This window comes from Sarcophilus harrisii, chromosome 4, assembly GCF_902635505.1.
Source record: "Sarcophilus harrisii chromosome 4, mSarHar1.11, whole genome shotgun sequence".
Lineage (NCBI taxonomy): Eukaryota > Metazoa > Chordata > Mammalia > Dasyuromorphia > Dasyuridae > Sarcophilus > Sarcophilus harrisii.
Genome location: NC_045429.1, coordinates 247,634,881 through 247,657,345, shown reverse-complemented (window position 1 = coordinate 247,657,345; position 22,465 = coordinate 247,634,881). Strand labels below are relative to the sequence as shown.

The window sequence follows — 22,465 nt, the reverse complement described above, 5'->3', positions numbered from 1 at the left end:
GCAGAAACCTTTACATGATTAGAGCATGACAGAGCCATCCTATGATTGATTTTTAGCTATTGATAATTTTTTCAGTTATCTTACCATTAGCTATATTAGCCCCAAACTGGCAATTATTTTAAAAGTAATACTTTCTTCTAAAGCATGTCAAGAAATACTTAAGCCTTTGTGCTTGCTTTACAGTTTATTTATTTGATTCTGTTCTTTCTGGTTTGGCAATTGACTGAACAAGTCTCCAGAGACATAGATCTTCGTTTAGTCAAAATTAATGAGCTGAAGTAGTTATATTTGGAAATTCATTCTTTGCAGATATGGAGCTGCCATCTTTTTAGATCTGAGTTTTTGTGTAGTATTTGGGCTCCTAAGACAGTTTTAGGAAATTGTTTTTGCCATTTATATTGCAGACTTTTAAAATGTTCTGGAATTTATAGGCAAATCCATTTATAGAGAAATTAGTTTTTAGTACACTGAAAAGAAATTGAGAACTGAATACAGTGTTGTGTGCCAGAACTAGTTTTTTCTGCACCTTACACAAACCAGTCTCATGACTTTTTTTTTTTGTCACAACATTCTTTTTAACTGTCTAATGTCAGAATAAATGGAGTATGATTAGGTTGCAAAGAATGATCAGTATAAAGTCTTAACTATTTTAATTATATGAAATAAAAGATTTTTATAAAAAATAGATGATAGATTTGGAACTGAAAGGGAGCTCTTGGTGTCACTTAATTCGAATTAATTCCCTCATTTTACAGTTAAGGAACTTGAAGTCCAAAGAGGATGTGATAGGTTAGTCACATAGATAGACAGAAGCATCAGAGAAGCAATATTTAAACCTAGGTTATTTGATTCCAAAGTCAATGCTCTTTTCTTTGTATAGTCATTCATTTAAAATATTGTAATATTATATATACTTATTTTTTTTTATTATAGCTTTTTATTTACAAGATAATATGCATGGGTAATTTTTCAGCATTGACAATTGCAAAACCTTTTCCAATTTTTCCCCTCCTACCTCCTACCTCCTCCCCTAGATGGCAGGTATACCAATACATGTTAAATATGTTAAATATAGTATATGCTATATGCTTATTTTCAAAAAACATTTTTTTAAACACCTACCAGAAAGGTACTTGTTTAGGAGGGGATGAGAATACAAGAAATAAGCTGGGAGTCTCTGTTTAAAGTGTAATTAAAGATTAAGTTTTTTGTTGTTTGGTTATTTTTGAATCATGTCTGATTCTTAGTGAGCCCATTTGGGGTTTTCTTTGCAAAGATACTAGTTGGTCATAATCCTTTTTTAGCTCATTTTATTGATGACAAAACGGAGACAAAAAAGGTTAAACTAACTTGCTTCCAGGGTCGTACAGATAGTCTTCTTGACTCTAGGTCCTTTATCATTATTTACTGTTTCACCTTGCTACCCTTGAGTCAAGTCTGGAAAATGCCTAAATGAAAATTGTACAGTATGAATCTGGGAGTTCTTTTAAGATAATTAGTCTCTCCATTCCCCCCTCCCCCCCAAATTTATAAATGAAAAAAAAGGAAAAAAACCTTGGTAATAGTTTGAGGTAGTTGAGATTAGCATTGTTTTTTTCCATCAAATTAAGTCTGGTCATAATTGCCCAGTATTCATAGACATTTTACAATATGTTGTTAAAGGATTTTTAAAAAATATTTCATTGTTTTCAATAAAATGCTCATTTATTGGAGTAGGGACATGGATACTCCTTTCACTGGTAGAGATTGTACTCTCAAAGTAGGTTTTTTGTTTTGTTTGTTTATTTTTATTAATAGTATTTTATTTTTCCAAATGCATACAAAAACAGCTTGCAAAATCTTATGTTCCAAATTTATCTACTTTCCTCTTCCTTAAGACAAAGCAATCCAGTATTTTTCTAAACATTCCCTATCATGCTGTGTAAGAAAAATCAGATCAAAAGGGAAAAAAATATGAAAAAGAAAAAACAAACAACTAACCATCACCACAACAAAAAAGATGAAAATATTATGCTTTGATCCATCTTCAATCTCTTCAGTTCTCTCTGGATCCAAATGACAACTTTTTATTCCAAGTCTGTTAGAATTGCCTTGAATTACCTTATTATTAAAAGAGCCAAATCCATGGCAGTTGAACATCACATAATCTTGTTTTTACTGTGTACAATGTTCTTGTAAGTCTTTCCAGGCCTTTCTGAAATCAGCCTGTCATTATTTCTTATGGAACAATAATAATCCATCACATTCATTATAATTCCATTCTCAACTGATGGACATCCACTCAATTTCTAGTTCTTTGTCACTATGAAACATTTTTGCATGTGTGGGTTCTTTCCCATCTTTAATGATCTCTTTAGGATATGGACCCGACTCTGCTGGATCAAAGTGTATGCGTGGTTTTATAGCTCTCTGGGTATAGTTCCAATTTGTTGTCCAGATTGGTTTGATCATTTTATAACTCCACCAACAATGGATTAGTGTCCCAGTTTTCCCACATCTTCTCCAACATTTATCATTATCTTTTCCTGTAGTGGTATTTTTTCATATAACTAGTAATGGTTTTAATCTCTTTTGAAAATTGTTCATATCCTTAGATTATCAATTAGAGAATGGCCTGTATTTATAAATTTGAATCAATTCTCTATATATTTTAGAAATGAAGGGACAAGCTAGATGGTGAGGTGGATAAAGCACCAGCCCTGAAATCAGGAGGATATGAGTTCAAATCTGTTCTCAGTCACTTAACACTTCTAGCTGTGTGACCCTGGGCAAGTCACTTAACCCCAATTGCAGAAAACAGCTCAGAAAGAGTTTTTTTTTAATTCAATTTTATATTTAGATCCAAATTTTCCCCTTTCTCTTCTCTATCCATTGAGAAAGCAAGAAAAAAAATTGCAAATATGTATAGTTAATCAAAATAAGTTTCCACATTAGCCAACTTCTTTTTTAAAAGGCAAGGAAAAAAGACATGTTTAAATGTATGCTGAGTCCATTCTCTATGTGGAGATAGATAACATTTCATCATAAGTCCTTTAGAATTGTTGGTTGGTTGTGTTGATCAGTTAGTTACCAAGTCTTTCAAATAGGATTATCTTTACAAATATTGCTCCTACTGTCCCAAATATTATCTTGATTCTGTTTGTTTCAGTCTCTATAAATATTGTGAGGACAATAATACAGCATAATAGTATTCCATTGTATATATATATATATATATATATATATATATATTCTTAATGTTTAGCCATTCTCCACTTAATAGGTATATACCCTTGTGTTCCATTTTTTTTGCCCCACAAAAAGAGTTGCTATAATGTTTTTGTAGATTTGAATCCTTTTCCTATTACTTTGATTTCTTTGTGGTATAGGAATGGTTTACCTGGTATGCCTAACAGTGCTATCACTTGTCAAAGAGTATAGGCACAACTTTAATAGGTTTTTCACTGGTAGATAAATTAGATGTCATTACCTTGCTGTTAGTATTTTAAAGATCATCAGAATAAAGTTATCTTTATATTAGCATGGGTATAGAGTCTCTTTGTGGGACTTTAGCATTTTCTTGGGGAACATCTTGTGTGAGCTTCTACTTAAGGTTCTTTAAGGTTCTATTATTGTTTTGCATTCAATTGCTTTTAAAAATAATTCACACACACTAGGCACAATTGGATGGATAGTTCCAAATTGCTCTCCACAATGAGCTGACTTGTTCACATTTTTGCCAAGAGTGCATCAGTGTACCTATTTTCCCCACTTCTCCAGCATTTGCCATTTTCTTTTTGTCATCTTAGCATTTTTCCTTAAGGCCATTTGTAACTTTGGTTGATTACTCAAAGAACTGAGTCAATGAGTCACATAGACTAGAGTTTCAATACAGTCTACATCTATCTAGTGGTTTTTTCCCAATATTCCTCATCGCTTTTCCAAGTTGTGCTTTTTAGTCTGTGTGTATGTAATTACACTCCAACCCTGTAGTGCCTCTCCCCCCCAAAATAATTGTGAATATTGTTGATCTATTCATCTCCTTATTCATTACTCTTGCAATGTAACTGGTTCAACTTTTGTACTTGATGTCTTTCTCAACTTCTAGTGTGCAATCATTATTGATAATATTATGTATATATGCCTTCCTCACCCTGTTTCTTTCTGTTTTATCCATGCAGCAGATTTTTGTGGGATTATTTAAATTCACTGAACTGTTTTGAATAACTGATAATTGTGATTCTGCCTTGTTCAAAATAATATATGTGTAAAATTACATACATCTAATTCCTGTTGAACTATATTTCTTAATCTAAATAAAATGCATGCTTTTTCTCCCCTTTAAGCCAATCTCTTTTGAACGATTCCTGGTAGCTTTGAAAAGCTCTTGGAGAAATTCCATTAGTAAAGAATTCTTCTATTTGGCTTCAACTTCAGATATCATATCACTGGTAGATAAATTAGATGTCACTCTTTTACATTTCCCTTGCTTGTTGCATCTTTATGGTAGCATTTTCATAGAGTCTCTTTGTAGGACTTAAATATTCTCATGGAGAACATCTTGTTTGAGATTTTATTTGAAGTTATTATTCCTACTAATATATGTTAGTTTCTAAAGCTCTCAAATCTCAGTTTCCTCATATATAAAATTAGGGATTTGAGCTCTTAGGATCTCTTTCAATTCTGAATAACATCATACTATATTTTCATCAAGAATGTTCTTTATGTACATATATTTCCATACTTTGCCCAGACATGTTACAGAAATGATAAGAATAAATATTTTATTAAAATTGATGAAATTGCCTTGCTTGACATTTTGGGAGAAAAGTATTTTCGGATCTTTTCATTCTTGTTGAATCTTCTGTTCTTTGAGATCCTGAAAATAATTATTGATTGTTTTTAAAACTGTTGCTTCCACAGCGTGGATTTCTTTTTGTCTAAAGTTGGTGAGGTTGAGCTGGTCTTCCCAATTTTTTATTTTTAAGGAAAATTGTTTCTTTTTCACTTAGGAAATCAAGTCTGTATGAGATTTAGATCAAAATAATAAAATGTGTTTTTGAGACAGTACAGAACAGAAATGTTGTTTTCCACTGAAGTAGCTAATGGGAATAGATTACTATAGTCATTATGGAAACTAGAAAATATATTGTTTCCCACACATCCTTTTTCTCCTCTACTCCCTTGTTTTATCTACAAGTATTATTGCAATGATTCAAAGATAGTGGGCTCTCTCCTACTAGAGGCTGTCAGTATTACTTTTTAGGGATGTTATAGATTCTTATTTAAATATTGTTTGGATGACCTCAGAGATTCCTTCTAATTTTGATTCTTATTATGTTTCTGACTTGATTGAACATTTATTTGCCCTTCAACTGCTTTTTTAAAAAGTGCATTTCCCCCCCCCCAAAAAAAAATAACAAGCATTGTTTACTCCTAAAGCCCCCCCTTCAAATAAAAAGGAAAAACCAAAGCCCTCGTGACTAATATGTTTAATCAAGTAAAATGGAGTCCTGCATGAATTATAATCATAAATGAAATATAAATATAAAATAATTCATTCTACATGTTGGGTCCACCACCTTTTAGAGATGAATAGCATTAAGTCAATCCTTAAGAATTATGATTGCATTACTCAGAGTTTTTAAGTTTTTCAAAATCATTTATTGTTTTAAAGTTTTTACTGTATAAATTATTTCCCTGGTTCTGCTCATTTTGGGCATCAGTTCTCACTCCAGGCAAGCCTTCCTAGGTGTTTTTGAAACCCTTTCATCATTCTTAAGGCATGCTAATGTTTCATTATTTTAATTGCATTTTTGGTCTCAACTTCTATGCTTGTTACTCTTTTACTTTGCTTATTGTACTTTGTCCTTCCTTTTTAAAAGGACTATGATATCAGGGAGGTGATGCTGTGACATGCAGGTGATTTGGATTTAGTGAGGCAGAGGGCTGGGCAAGGTTGCCTGCCTCACTTTCTCTTGCCTGCTTTCTCTTCTAGAGTTATCTGAATACAATGACAAGACAGATCAGGACAACTGGAGATGGACTTGGATGCAGTTGGTAGACTTTGGCCTTAAATCCAATCACTATCTTGTTCATTGGCCAGTGTTAGGTCACCTGCTAAGCCCCAATTGATCATTATTTGTGCCCTAATTGACTCTAATTGATTGAATAAATATAAATAGCAGTTGTTTCTGTTTGCATGGAAGCCCTGAGAATCCTTTGCTTCCCAGTTTGGTTTTTTTTTTTTGACTAAGTAAAAGGCCATTTTTTGCCTACTCTTCATCACTGAATGGATACTGCGTTAGTCACACAGAGACATGTTAAAGATCTTAGCTTAAAAAAGCCAACATCTTCTACATTGCTTAAATTCCTCTAAGGAATAGTGAGAATAAATATATCTTGGTTTTTTTTTTTTTTTTTGTTTGTTTGTTTTTAAATTCAGCCTATTTAAAGAGGTAGGTTGGGAAGTGTGATAAGTGCAGACAATGTTTTCTTATCTCTTATCATTTGTTATTGGTTTTAGCCTTTGAAATTGTTCTCTCTGGGGTTATCAGTTATCTCTAATTTTGATAACTCTTATGCTGTTATCAGTACTCCTCTTTCTTGGTTTCTCCTGCATTCAGTACTGTTGATCATCTTTTCCTGAGCCTCTTGAGCATTTGTGACATTGATTTCCTTCTCTGTCTGACCATTCATTTTCCCTTGGTGGAATATTCCATTATTCTGTCCCTTAATCTGGCATACTGCAGAAGACTTGTGTCCTGAGGGAGACCTCTTCTTTTTGCAGCCTTTGTCTAAAAATTTCAAAAAGCATTTATTGAACATTTTATTAAGTGCTTAAAATGCAAAGACTGTCTTTAAAGCCCAAACCAAAAAAAAAAAAAAAAAAAAAAAAAAAAAAAAAAAGTTCTGATTCTGTTTTTAACATTATTTCACTCTACTTGGGGAACATTTGGAACATTGGTAGTTACATAAGGAAATATAAAGTGAGGAGGAAGGAGAGTGTCAACTACTGGGCAAATAAAGAATGCCCCCAAATTAGGAAGTGGCGTTTTTGAGCTAAGTCTTAAAAGGAGCTGGAAATTTCAGGAGGTAGAAGAAAGGAGAACAGCATATGCAAAGTTAGGAATTGGAATGTAGTATAAACACCACCAACAACAGTAGTCCAATTTGTGTGGATAGTAACATATGTAAAGGAGACTTGTGAAATAATCAGTCTGGAAATATTTAATGACAAACAAAAGACTTGGATTATTATTATTTTTTTAAAAATTAGGAATCTCATGAGTTCAATTATCATTTCTTTGCATCAGATCTATATATTCAGCCTTAATTCCTTAGTTTCAATACTCTATTTCCATCTGGATGCTCTATAGGCATCTTAAAAACATTTCTAAAACCTCATTATCTCTCTTTCCAACACATCCTTTCAGATTTATTTTTCATAAGATGAATGACTATCTTTATTCCCAAACTCATACTCATCCTTATCCATGCTCCATCTAATCAGTAGACAGATCTTTTTAATTCTACCTCTTGCATATTCTTGATATCTTTCCATCTTTCTGGACTTGTCTGTCTACTGTCACATAGCTAGGAAGTGTTAAAGTCTGAGGCCAGATTTGAAATTAGGTCTTCCTGATTTTAGGGGTGGTGCTTTATCTACTGTGCTATCTAGCTGCCCCTTGCATATTTTTTCTACTCAAAAAGCCATCTATGCTAGACTCATGAGCTATGGCTTAGACTATTGATACAACCTCTTAATTTATACTCATGACTTCCATTTTTCCTTTCTTGGTATATCTTTTACTCAGTTACTGAAGTAATCTCCCTAAAGCAGAATTCTGAATGTTACTAAATTTACTAAATTTGTTTTCTCTAGGATAAAATGAATCAGCTTGGCTTTTAAAGCCTTCTCATTTTGATTCTAGCCTACTATCCAGATTTATTTCATGTTACTGTCCTTTTGTGCATATTGGGATACTTGTTATTCTTGAACTGCATTACATACATCTGTATTTTTGTCCAGACTGCCTAGAATATAATTCCTTCTCAACTCTAGTTACTTAGAATCACTGGCTTCCTTTAAGACTCACTTTATATGATATTTCTTTTGGGAAGCTTTTTGTTAGTCATGTTATAACCGCCTAGTTAGAATGTAAGCTTCTTCAAGGTAGGACTTGTTTTTCATTTTTTCTTTGTATCTCTAATATCTAGTACATTTCTTTAGTGTCTCTAATATACATCAAGCAGTGTCCCTAGCACACATGTAAATGAAATGATACTTTATTTCTTGATTCCCAAAGCATTTTTGATAAACTTTATTGTTTTGATAAATCTCTCCACATTGAGGTCACTAAACATTAAAGTATGTGCTCACTTAATTTGGGAGAATCTTATTAAATTTTTCATAGAATTTCTTTGTTTCTTTGTTTTCAACAGTTTTTGAGACATAAGCTCCAACTAATTTTCAGTGTTTTTTTTTTAAATACATTTTTATTGCAAGGTGAGTTAGTCAAAAATCACATGAAATATAAATGTTTATTGCCTTTAGGCATGGTATATCTCAAAGTGAAATCCCTGAGCTGTTCTTTGATTTAGCTGCAATTTCTTTGTTTTTAGTTTTATATTTGTTTGCTTTGCTTGGGGTGGGGACTACTTGTTTCTTTAAGTTTATCACAAAGAGACCGAGGCCCAGACTGTAGATAGAACTCACTTCAGGGAAGAATACTTGCTATGTGATTTATTTCTGCTAGAAAATATAAATTAAGGTATGCTAACACTGATAATGCTTATAAATAGGGATTATTGTAAAACTCAGCAATTGGAGAAAAATTACATTTTAAAGTTAAATTCTTCAAATTTTGATAATTAACTTATTGGCATAGTTAATTAAATTACAAATAGTTTGCCATAAGTTATTGAGAAAGGAAATTAATAAATTTATCTCAGCCATTTCTATTGTTCTAGATACTTTATTTTTATGGAGAAAATAGGATATATTGTTTAAGAAAGTTTTTGTGTAGGGTGGATAGCAACATATTTTTTTCAGTACTTGTCATTAGTGATTATAGAAGATTTAGGATTACATGGTTAGTAAATGTGACTAATCTGATTATGGCTTAGTGTTTATAGTAGTAGAAAAGTTCATTGGAATGTCTGTGAATTAGGTTTTCTGATTTATAGAATTTTCTGATTAGTGGGTATTAATGAGAAATTACCTTTTTTCTTTGTTGAAAAATTTTCTACATTGTTTTAATCTGATATTTGATATGTCTGAAGTAACTATTAACCTAAATCAAGGTTTCTTTTTCTGTTGAAAAATGTTCTACGTGCTATTCATTTTTATGCCCATAAGAAGTTAGGATACTGAAATCAGTGAATCTTTGGTGATTGATCTTTCAGTACTTGAGAGCCTTCATTCTGAACATTATTTGATTGATACAGATGTAGAATTGGAGATTGAGGGAAACTTATACCAATTCCTGGATATGTGTATGTATATATATACACACACAGACTCATTAAATAATTTTAAAAAATAACAATGTTGCTGCTATATTGGTTGCCTCTTTTTCTTGAAAGTAAATGCAGAGGAAATTGGATTTTTATGTTGTGTGCTAAAAGTCTTAGTGTAGTTTTTAAGCTTTGACTTTCTGGAATGCCTTGTATATTATATTTTTAAAGTTCAGAGTGCTTTTCAAATAAAATGAGACTTGTATAATTTTTACAATGGCATAAAATGTTTTTAAGAGTATAATTAACTTTAAAATTTACTCTGCAATATTTTAGGTGTTATTGTAGAAGAGAGTTTAAATTTAATTTATTTAAAACAGACTTAATATGGGTTATTGTATTTAGTTATGTAATTCTTTGAGATTTGACCAATTTTTTCTTTTAAAAAATATCAATATATTGTACCCTGTCAACAGATAAACTAGTAATATGCCATTCTACATGCATGGTGAATCAATATTACTTAATAAAAATTGGTTTTGAATTTCCAAATGCATAGTTTTCGACAGTGGAAAAAAAAATTTTTTTAAAGAAACAATTCAAAGATACCTTAAGTGTTCTTTTAGACTCAAAACAGGAAAAAGAAAATAATTTGGTTTTAGGTGATTTTCATTCGATAGCTTTATTTCTTATGATATTTTTTTTGTCTTTCTATAGGGCTGAAAGACACACAGAAGTCTTCATGGATATAGTTGATACATTTAATCATTTAATTCCTACTGAACACTTAGATGATGCCCTATTTCTAGGATCCAACCTGGAGAATGAAGTCTGTGAGGATTTTAGTACAAGTCAGAATGTCTTAGAGGACTCGCTGAAGAACATGCTCAGCGATAAGGATCCTATGCTAGGATCTGCGAGTAACCAGTTCTGTTTGCCTGTTTTGGATAGCAATGATCCCAATTTCCAGATGCCTTGTTCAACAGGTAACTCTTATGATCTTTTTTTTTTAAAGTCTGCAATTAAAATAAAGTAATTTTTAGCAGCATCCTTTTTGATGATGAAGAAAGTGAATTTAGGATTCTATCCTTTATAGCTTAGAGATTCTCAGGCATCAGAATAAAAACTTATAACAAATAGATCCTTCCTGGCTATTCTCTTTGGAAGGTTGTTGAATTTTCTTCTGGGATGCTTTAAATTGTAGTTCTATCTGGAGCCACAGGGGAAGGACTAAAGAATCTCTCAATGTCACTTCCAGTCCTCTCTATTATTTATCCCAATTTGTATCCTTGATGTGCTTTGTGTAGGCACACTCTCCTCACAGCTAGAAAAAAGTGAATCAAAATCTGTAGCATTGAAAAATCAGAATATGAAAGCATTTTATGGGGCACAGTATAATAACTTTTGCCATACTTTCTTATACCTTAATGGTGGTGTTAAGGTGTTTTTTAAATGATAGGTTTTCTATTTGATACTCTATGGTAGAATGGCTACTAGTACATTCTTTCAAAGAAGTATGATTAGAAGAATTGTAATTAAAAGTACTTTAATTTAGACATAGAAAGTATACTTTTGGAATAGAAAAGGCAGTGTGATATGTTATCAAAATATTTTTAAAAGAATTTAAAAATTGAAATGACAAGCTAGTTGGACTGGCAGTAACTTGAAGGACATTTACTTTTCTTTTTGTATAAACTTTTAAAAATATTAAAGTATCTTATGTTGGGGAAACCATAGGCTTTCTTTAAATAATAAAAGGAATAACACTTTAAAGCTACAAAGTACAAATTGTCTGGTAGTCATATATATCATTTAGCTTAATCAAAGTAAAGGCAAAAAGTCTTATTAGCTTTGAAAAGTTCTGTCATATTTTTTCCTTTTATCCTTTCCATTATAGTAATTTCTCAAATATGTGTGTTGGACTGTTTTTCAATGACTGATTTCTTTTTTTTGCAGGACTTTTCAATTGAATATTTTTCAATGTGAAAAATTTTCTGTCTAGTTAATTTTCTTCTGTAAAATTATATGTCGTAACTTAGATTTAGGTGACCCAGTTCCACCTTTGTACATTGAATTTGTTTCACATTTGATTGTTTATATCAATTCTACTAGAGTATGAAGTTCTTTCTGTTTGACAGCCTAGTAATTTAAGGGTCTTGCACTATTTGCAGTTTTTATAGCTCTAAATAACAAACATTTCCTTGATGTCACTTAATTTTATGGTAAAATATTTTCATTGTTTTCTAAATGTCTTGGAGTTTTTCCAGTTTTTAAACTCTTTTGTTTTCAAGATTTTTATTTTGGTACTTAATGTTAATGCAGTATTTCTGATTTGTGTTTTGTACTTATTATATATTTATTGCAGTTAAAAAATTTTTCCTTTGTCAACTAATTTAATTGTACTCACAGTTGCACCTGATGCATCCATTTATCTTCACTTATGAAATTCCAAACCTTTCATTGTTTTGTACTTTTTTCCCCTTTGATGATATATTTTGATAAAAAGTTTGTGACTTGGGATTAAAAAAAATTAAGTTGTTAAAAACTTTATTATCATAATCAATAAAAATTTTAGGCCTGGTGTTCATTTAATTTGTAATTACTTCCTCCTTCCCCATTCAAAAAATAGTCATCCTACTATTCACAATTTATGATGCTTGAAGTTATTTTTTCAAATTTTACATTTTGGTTTTAGTGAATCAAGTTGTATTATTTTCAGAATTTTTTAACATTAAAGTTGTTTTAGGGTATTTACTTTTTGTAGCTCTTTGAACAGTTTGTATTTTAACATTTCTATATAGATCAATTTTTGAAATATGTAACTAAATTTAAAATTTATTTAATGTCTATATTGCTTTGTATAATTATGAATATGGGGAGGAGGAAGAGGAGGAGAAGGTTCTTAAACTAGGTGACCTTCTTCTAGAGTCTTTTGAGATTTTTGGTTATTTATGTTTTCAAGTGATAGTTGGGAAATTTGATAAGTATTCCTTGTTAATGAAAAATCTTTGACAAATGTTTTAAAGCTTTAAGTGGCTCACAAACTACTTAGATTTCTGTGTTGCGATGAAAAAAGGATGTGACTTTTAAAAGTATTTTCTCTTTCTGACTCTACAACTTCATTTTTATTTGGAGTACTAGAAGATAAGATCAATAATATAGCTATTTACTTTTAGAGGAATATGCTTTAGAGGTGATTATGCTTCTCAGTTGTGCTGAACTAGGGAAGTTTGCTGTTGTTGTTAAGTTCCAGACGTCACTGATTTTGCTGAAATGCTTGAACAACTCATAATAATTTATTTTTCAGTTGTAGAGATTACAAGATTGTAATTGTAAAGCATAGAGGGGAAAACGCAAAAAATCAGGTACTATATTTTCATTATCATGGGTTGTATATTGCTTTATTTATTCACCGCAGATGAGATCTACTGTACTCAACATTTGTGAAAATATCTGATAGAATGTGTAATCCTAATTAATTTTCTACTGGTAGTGAGTTGTAACTCTTGCTGGCTACTTTTAAATTCTTTTAAAAAATCTGCCATGGTTTAACTTTGTTTTTCCTTATATTAGTCCAAATTTTATTCAGCTTGGGTTAAATTTATTATATATTTATATATACATATACATATACATATACATACATAAAATGTTTTCTTACTATCCTTTTTGTAAAAGCAGTAATGTAGTTGAAAAATACTTTTGGCATAATGCCACTCCATATAATTTTTAAAAGTTATGCCTTGTAAATAATAGTGTTTGTTCCTTTATGTGTGAAGTTTTTCTGCAGTTTGTAAAGTTTTTTAATAATATACTTAAGGTCACATTTAATAATAGAATAGCATAAATGAAAGTTTGGATTTTTGTTTCTTGAGTATTTACTGCTGATTGGCCTTAATTTAATCATTAAATTTTTTAAAATTTATTTTAGTGTTTGCTTAGTGTATTTTTGGCAGACTTATTCATCAGCTATTGTATTGTCTACTATACACAAAGACAAGTAAGATCAATTTCTTGCCCTGGAAAAATGGGTGGTGCTTTTAGTTACCCCAGTCTGTGAAACATGGAACCACCGCCATTTTAGAAGAATCAGGTTTACACTTGACTCCTAAGAATATTAGAAATACAGAGTTGTTATAAGGAAAGTGTAGCATTTAACCAAAAATATTTGTATAAAAGAAAGGCATAATAGATCATCAAAGACATAGAAACATGGATATTTTCATGCTTTGAGAGAGAGGAATGGAGATAGATAAATTAGGGAAAGATTTTTCAATATGTTAAGTGGAATCATCCATGATAGATTTACATGAAAGAAAAAAAATCCCTACAGAGAAGTAACAGAGCTATGCAAGATCTTGGGAAGAAATGTTATTTTCTCCTTTAGTAAAAAGGGATGAAGTATGGGGAGCAAGGATTTCCTTTATATTTTTTTAGATTATATTATTCAACATTTCGAAAAGATCTAAATTAAACTTTAATAGCAAGGATTTTAGTTGCTTAAGATACTGCCATAGTAACTCCATTCCTGTAGGACAAAGGGCCTCACTATCATAACTTCAACTTTTATGTTTTTGTGTAACCATTTAATGGAGTTAAATGGTTTATGCTTAAAACTTCCTTTTCCTTCAAAGTTTCCCTTCTTTCCCAAGGATTGAATCTTGAAATGACTTGCCTATTGATAATAGGCTTATTTTGGGAAAGCAACTAGGGCAATTCTTAAAGCCTTTTCAGTATGATAGTTTACATCAACTAGTGTTGTTTTTGTCGTAATATTAGTCACAGCCCATGACATAATGAAGTTTTAGAATAGGACTTTGGGGAGATTCTGAAGTACTTTAAAATGACTTCATAGAAAATTAAACTTTATTAATTTTGAAATAGCTTTGAAATTTATGCTTAATTAAAAATTTTGTTGTATCAGCTTAATTTAAAAAAAAATTAAAACGGGTTCCAGAATTATTTACTATATAACACTTTTGAGATCTGATTATATTATTATGGGTATCCTTAGTTGCTGATCATGATCCTTTTGCAACTTATTTTTGTACTCCTCTTGTCTGTCTTCCTATAAATCCTTCAAGGCTTTCCACTCATGCTGTGGAGACTTCCTTTATACTTGTCATGATAATGAAGTAACCAGTGGAATAATATGTAGGATGTCCATAGGTGAGCCTTCTCATTATGTGACTGCATCACCATCTTTTCTGGGCACATGTCTCTATACTTCTGTGGTCAAATATGAACATTTTTCCCTATCTCTGTTCTGTATTGCTATCTTTCTAAGCTTTCTAGGTTTATGATATCAGAATATTTATTGAGTACTTACTATGTGCCAGGCATCCATTTAAATTACAAATAAAGTGATTCCATTCTCTTCAATAGAGAAAATAGTTTGTTACAATAATTTTTGTAAATTTTTTCATTTGTCTTTCATTTGTTGCTCTTTGATTTTCATCCTTGAATATCCTCTAGATAATGTTGTTTGATTTGGATAACTTGTCTATCTTTACATTGGTTTTGCTCTGGACTACTTCCTTCTTCTTTATGATTTATAGCGAGTCATTCATCATCCTTGTAAGGTTTTACAAGCAAATTTATACACCAGCCTGGTGTTGCTTGTCTTCTCTTTTTGTTTGACAGGTGAATCAGATATTTACTGACTAAGGCAATTTCTGGGTTTTTGTTAAATCTCTTTGATTTGGCAATTTCTGCATTGGTTAAACTTCTGGATAAAATTATTAAATCATTAGTGATGTCATTTTTATTGATTTTCTGTTACTTGTTCAGTACAGGATTGCTTTTATAGTCTCTTATTCTTTTAAATAAAACTAAGAACAAGTAGATTTCACACTATACAGTGGACACATACTTAAATCCCATATTCCATATTAATGACAATTTTTTTCCTGTCAAATATAATCTTGTTCTTTGTGCTTTTAGTTAATGCTCAACATATTCAGCACTTGATTCTTTTAAAGAAGAAAATATTCATTCTTTGGGAAGGCTATTGGTTATGATATGTAAACTAGGATTCGTTGGCTTCTTTAGTTACCTTAATTGCATGCTACATTTTGATATCCTTTTCTAATTTAATAATAATTTTGATTCTTGCTTAGGTCAAGCCAGTGTTGATTGTATATAGATAATTGATTTGGGAAGTGATTCCCATTTTTTTCTAATTCTTTATTTTTCACTAACTAAAATATAAGGAATTCAGTTTTTTTTCTCAAGTTTTTCACGTGTTCAGTGCCTTCCAACTTTATTCTTGAGGAATTGTACTCTAATTATGAGGTATAATTAAGGTCAGAATCTGTAACTTACCTAAATATTACATTTTTCATGTCAGATATTTAGTGTTTATCATCAAAAGTCTTTAACCTAACTTCTGAATCATGTTTTCAAACATTTTCACTCTTCCTCATTCCTCATTTTTAAACATTGCAGTCACTGAGTATGAAGTGTATGGTTTAATTTGGAAAGTTTGATGGAATTACTCTCCTTTCTCATTTCCATAACAGGTGTTAAAAATAATAACCCATAGTTGTCCTCCCTGTGACATTTTTGTAAAAAGCTTTAAGGAAAGTTTATGAATACCAGCATAGAAGTCCCATTAAATAGCGTGTTTTTTAAGATACATGATAAAAACCAATGTTGTGATTGCCTGTTCAGGTAATAACCTTGAGCTTCTTTTCATTTAGTTGCAGCTACTTTCTGGGTTAATTTATAATTTATGATTAGAATGTCCAGGTTGATATAAATTTTGTTTCTCTAGTGTTTGAGGGAATATATTCACATGACAGGGATCACAGATTTACTTACTTGTACCTAAATTAATGTTTATAAACAGGCTAAAATTATGTGATTCTTCGTTGCCCCTTTTACTAACAATATGTCACTATCGGTGTAGAAAGAGAAGAGGGCTTACACAACACTGAGGATCTTTTTATATTTTCTTTGATGCATGGTTTATCATAGTCAAGGATTTAATTTTTTTTTGAGGGTCTCTTTAGTAGAAGGAACTCTTTAAGTGCCATTGGCTCAACTCTCTCAGTGTCTTTTTTAATAAATTGGACAATTATAATCTCTACACGCAAATGATTCTACCTGCTTTATTTCTTTTAAATCATATTGGTCATAAATAATCCATAGTTTAGATAGGCATGATCAAGTTTCCTGATTGGTAATTGATCATTAGAGGAACTAAAGTTTACCACAGGATTCCAGATGATGAACAGCAGTAGATAAATGAAGAGAAGTGTTGGCAAAGGAAACTCTGATGTCCAGGAAAGGATTCTGGGGACTATCTTGATGACTACAGGAGTGTAAAATACTTGATCAGCACCATAATTCAAAATAAGTACTTGCAAATTATCCATTTCAATATCTTGAATGTATCTACTGAGATGCTTAGTTTGGATTTTTTTTGAATCAGTTCCCAGATTGATTTGTCTAGTCCTGGTCCAATGATTTTTAATCTAGGAATGCACCTTGTATGTCATGATAGAGGGTTCTCCATCAGAAACACAGCTATGCTTAGAATCTAATTTCTGATCAGAGACTTGGAGAACTGAGTCAGCTGGCTTTTTATATTCCTTTTCCTTCAAAGTTTCCCTTCTCTCCCAAGGATTGAATCTTGAAATGACTTGCCTATTGATAATAGGCTTATTTTGGGAAAGCAACTAGGGCAATTCTTAAAGCCTTTTCAGTATGATAGTTTACATCAACTAGTGTTGTTTTTGTCGTAATATTAGTCACAGCCCATGACATAATGAAGTTTTAGAATAGGACTTTGGGGAGATTCTGAAGTACTTTAAAAGGACTTCATAGAAAATTAAACTTTATTAATTTTGAAATAGCTTTCCTGCTTCTGAAGTATTGAAGGCCCATTAATGTGAACAATATTATGTTAAAGTATATATTTAATTTTTTCTTATTTTGTCTCAACTAGGTGCTGTGATTTTATTTTTATGAAATGAGGGAGCTGGGGGTGTTTAACCAGAGTAGAAAAGGAAGTAATGGAGGACATAGAATTGTAAGAGGTAATTTAGTGCAACATAATGGTAAAGTGCAAGATTGGATATAGAATTGAAGACTTCTGCCCCAACTACTTACTCCTTCTGGAACATTGGGCTAGGAAACTGAGACTCAGATATATGTTCGCTAGCTATAAAATAATTATTGGTTTAGATGACCCATAATCCCTTCTTGCTCTAATCTTTCATCTCATAATTTTATAGCTGAAAGGTATTGTCTCATTTCAAGGAAACTTTAGCCAAGTGAGTTGGCATTTGTTTTGAATCATACAGTAAGTTACAGAGAACCCAGATTTGTGGCTGAGTTTACCAATAATATTATGTAAAGTATTTGACAGGTTATTTTGTGAAAGAAGACAGAGATAGTGTTAATACATTTTAAAGTTTTTTAAGAGGGTTAGAATTAATTCTAATTAATTTAACTTTAAAGTACAGTAACTAATTCATTAATGCATAGAAATACATTTCAGCTTTTGTAAGAACATTTAATATTTAGATTTAAGTGGTTGTTTATTTTGCTTATTTTATTTTTTAAAAAAATTAAATTTTTTCCATTCCAATTCTTTTAAACATATTTGTTTTAAACTCTAGATAAATCTATATGTATATTTAAGTTAAAATGAGTGTATGCTTGTGTATACATATATGCTCTTGATACATTTTATTTTGACGGAGCAACACTTCCCAGTCAACCTCCAAATGGTACATCTTCCCTCAAAGTTAGCTGCCAGAAAATGTTTAAGCCAAATTGTGTGACTTACACAGACCACTTTCCACTTTGGGAGTTTATTCTTAACAGAAAAGATATGTTGTAATCTTGTTAATATGGTATTAACACTGATTTCTTCAGTTTGCTTGTTAATCTTTATTTTAATTCTTCTCACAACTTACAGTGGGGGGGTGTGGGAAGGAAATGTGAGCATAAAGCCTATGAGAAAGACTGAAATGACATGGACATTTTCCAGAGGATGCTTTAATACTCTAGATTTTCATTCTCATTGGTTCCACTTACTTACTTGTGGGCTTTGTTAGTTGTGGGCTGTTGAAATTCATGTTTAATGGGGATGACTCTGAATTGAGAAGATTTCTCCATATTTACTTACTGTTTTCCTCCATTCCTGTTCATTTTTACTTTTTTTTTTTTTTTTTTTGCCTTTTTTGCAAAGCACATTTCAGTATTTGAAAGGATCTCACTTATATTCCTCAAAGTAACTTTATGTGCCAAGATGCTGCCTTTTTTAGAAAATTTGTCATGGTGACACCTCTACCTTTTTCTGGCTAATGACCCTTTACATATCATTTGCTCAGCATATGACAATAGGATCTCTTTCCTCCTTGACTCATCATCCTAACCTTTTATTATTTTATATGATTTATGGCATAATGTTTGTGCATAATTGTAAGTTCAGTGAGAGGGAGGAGTCTACACTTTACCTAAATGGCAGGTACACAATTTTTATTTAATAAACTACAGATTCCCAGGATAACTCCTAACTTAATACTCTTAGAAACGTACTATCCTTTTATTCCTAGTTGTTAAGCTAAATTTTTAAAATAATGTATCATCTTGGACTATTGTAGCACCCACAGTTGGATTTTATTGTCATGAATCATGTTTAATTATTCGCAACATATACGATATTAGTAAGAACTTTGGAAACTTAAAAGTACTTTTGACATTAAGGGATGTCAGTATTACAAGACCTCCCTTATGTTCTTGGTGCTGGTACATCTGAGAATTTTTGCCTATTAAAGATATTACCTTGAATGGTGTTTGCTAGCTTAAAGATGATTTGTAAAGTCCTTAGAAATATAAATATAATTTAATTTACCCAATTGATGGGAAAATGTCCTCTTCTCTCTGTCATTTTTCTCTTTTATGTTTTCTTTTTTCCTGATTTTTTGTCTTCTTTATATTGTGAAAAATGCCATTCCTGCAACCTGCTACTCATTTTAGCTATTTTTCTCCTTTCATTCTTTTTAATTGCTATTCCTTACCATTTATTCTGCCCTGTTATTCACAAAACTTTTAGGAGGTTTCATTACTAAATCCTAGATCTTAGCATATGACTCTGGGGGCCCTTTCCTCCTCAAAATTCTTTCCTTCCTTGTCTTTCATGATCACCTCATTTCATTTCCCCTCCTTTTATTGTACCCTCTATCTTTGCTGGTTCTATTAGCCGTTTTAAGTGAATTTTCTCCAAGATCCCTTCCTCTTGTTCCTCATCTTTATTCTCTTTGTTAAATATTATTCACTGCCACACTTCGACTATTACTACTATGCAAACCATTATCTTTTACTTATTTATACTCTCCAACTTTGTTTTACATTGCCAAATAGCTTCTGGACATTCTACATCGTCAGGTAGAATTCATCTGTGAGTCAAACTCAATATATGGAGAACCTATACCCTTATCTCTCTATCAAACTACTTACCTTTTGACTTCCCTATTCTCTTGGCTCAGAAGGTCAGCTTTATACAATACTCTTCCCTTTCTATCTCCCCCCTCCCACCCATATTTTTTTTTTCATATTCTTTTAGTACATTTAAAGCATTATATTTTATTTTTTAAAAATGCTTATAATTTTATATCTTATTTTCAAATGGCTTTTTCATTGTTCTTTTTTCTGGTCTTCCTTCTTTGGGTCAATTCTTCATACTATTGCTATATTAATCCTCCTAAAGTAAAATTTTAGTGTTTTTTCTTCAATTTTTTGCTTCTCATTCATTGCATATAGGATAAAAGCTGAACTCTCTTAGTCTTGACTTTTTTTTTTTTTTTTTTTCTGAAGCACTTGGGGTTGGGTGACTTGACTTAGGGTCGCACAGCTAGGAAGTGTTAAGTGTCGAATTTGAAGTCTGGTCCTCCTGACTTTAGGTCTGATATTCTATCTAGTTGCCTAGTCTTGTCTTTAAAGAGTAGATGAGGGGGATATTTTTTTTAATAGGATGAGAATGTAAATATTTACATTGATTTCCTTTTTTTTTTTTGACTGAGGTGATTGGGGTTAAGTGACTTGCCCAGGGTCACATAGCTAGGAAGTGTTAAAAGTCTGAGGTCAAATTTGAACTTGGCTCCTCCTGACTTCAGGCCTGGTGCCCTATCTATTGTGCCATCTGGCTGCTCTGGTTTCCTTTTTATGAAATAAAACTTAAAATGAGTTATAAAGTCTAATCTTCCTTATGATAATGATTGGCAATTGTTGGGGAAAACAAAATACCTAAAGCCAAATAATGACTAGAATTTAAGGAGAACAAAATTGGTGGGAGGAAATAAGATCATCGGCTAGTAAGAATTTGATAAGTTGTAGGAATTGTTTTCTTTCTTTCTTTCTTTTTTAACCCACCCAGTCTGCAGAAAACAATTTATTTTGGTGATAGCTTTAGTACTAGAAGGAGGTGTTTTATTTACTAGATTTTTTTCCTTTTTTAGGGAGGTATTCCTTGACACCTAATATAATTTGTTTTAATTTTAATATCCGTTCTGCATTGCATGGTAAACCTTGACTAATATTTTTATGAATGGTTTCCTTTTTCTGATTAAATAGTTCATGAATGAATTTCAGAGTAGTAGTTTTAGTGGGGAGTTCATGTTTCAGGGAAAAAAAAAAACATACTGACAATGTGTGTCTTCCTTTTTTCCTCTCTGCTTAAATTCCATGCCTTCATTTGTTATTCCTAAGTTAATCAATTTAATTTCAGTGAGACATATACTTGTTAAAATGTGAAATTGCTCTTAAATAGTGTTATAATTTGAAGTGTTGTAATCTGTCTTACTTTTTTTCCTCAAAGGATTGAGGCATTAGTGGGATATGTTTGCTTTTCATCCTAATGTTTTAAAAATAATGACAGATTTGCACATGTAGCATTCACTTTTTTTAAAAATTTTAATAGCTTTTTATTTACAAGTTATATGCATGGGTAATTTTACAGCATTGACAATTGCCAAAACCTTTTGTTCCAGTTTCTCCCCGATGTCAGGATGACCAATACATAGCATTCACTTTTTAGACAAGAGGCCAAAAGAATTAGGATAGTTTAACTTTTGGGAAATTTGGGGAAAGTTTAATTTTTTTATTCGTTGGAATTGTCTGAATTTATTTATTGAATTTATGCACTCTGCCATGAGTAGTTTGATCCAGATAGATAAAATGAAACACTGTCATTCTTTGTAGTGTAGCTAAGGGCTCAGAAGGCAGCAAAATAGTCTTCTTTTCTGGAAGATAATTGTTAGGTCAATTTTTATTCTCTTGATATAAGTTTGTTTTCCAGGAAACTCACTTGTAAATCAGAATACTGTGTATATATAGTTGATACCATACAAAGTTTTTGGTACCTGGTTAGAGGGTTTCCTAAAAATTCAAAAATTTTACCCATATTTTAAAGGTATACCTAGACGGTAGTGGTAGAAGAGAAAGGGAGAGGTAGTTATGTATGTATATATGTAAAGATACATAAACAGAAACTATAACTTTCAAGTTGGCCATTCTGCCAGAAAAGCATATCTGTCTATAAATGGATAATTCAATCATAAAGTACTTTTCTTATTGTCATCTCGAGAAGATACTTTAGATATTAATATTGCCTTGTGAAGATATTAGATATTCTAATTTATGATTATCCCCATTTTACATAGTAAGATTACCCCTTCAGAGAGTGAAATAATTTGGGGTGATATAACATGCTAAATGCCAGGAGCTAGGATGTGAGCCTGAGTTCCATCTGATGCCTGATTCTATTGTTTTAGTCCAATATTTATGCTGCCTTTTAGTACCTTTATAATTAGTGGAATCTTTAAGTCCATTTAAAATTTTTGGGATGATTGTTTCCGATTTATGCTAATTTAGGATTTCTTAGAAACTTTCCATGAATTTGTTTTATTTTTTATGAGTGGAGGTAGGTGCATACTTGCATCCTATTCAAAGTGTAATTGATGTTTTTATGAATTTGGGTAGGTCCTTTGGGATTAAATTTGTTCTGACACTTGTC

General features: G+C 31.4%; 1 protein-coding gene across 3 annotated transcripts in view; it reads left to right on the top strand.

Annotated features, from left to right (window-relative positions):
• PHF3 (PHD finger protein 3) overlaps nucleotides 1-22,465 on the top strand; it is a 99,838-nt gene that overhangs the window by 11,022 nt on the left and 66,351 nt on the right. The window contains exons 1-2 of one of the 3 annotated variants that reach the window (XM_031964679.1): nucleotides 10,361-10,424; nucleotides 12,746-12,803. The exons of 1 other annotated variant lie outside the window; for it this stretch is intronic. Coding sequence is in view for 1 of the 2 variants with exons in the window: in XM_031964678.1 (XP_031820538.1) it covers nucleotides 10,181-10,424 (244 nt within the window). In the remaining variant the exon portion in view is untranslated. Of the gene's footprint in view, nucleotides 1-10,155; nucleotides 10,425-12,745; nucleotides 12,804-22,465 lie in introns of those variants that run through there. One more of the 3 variants, XM_031964678.1, reaches the window with a different exon arrangement.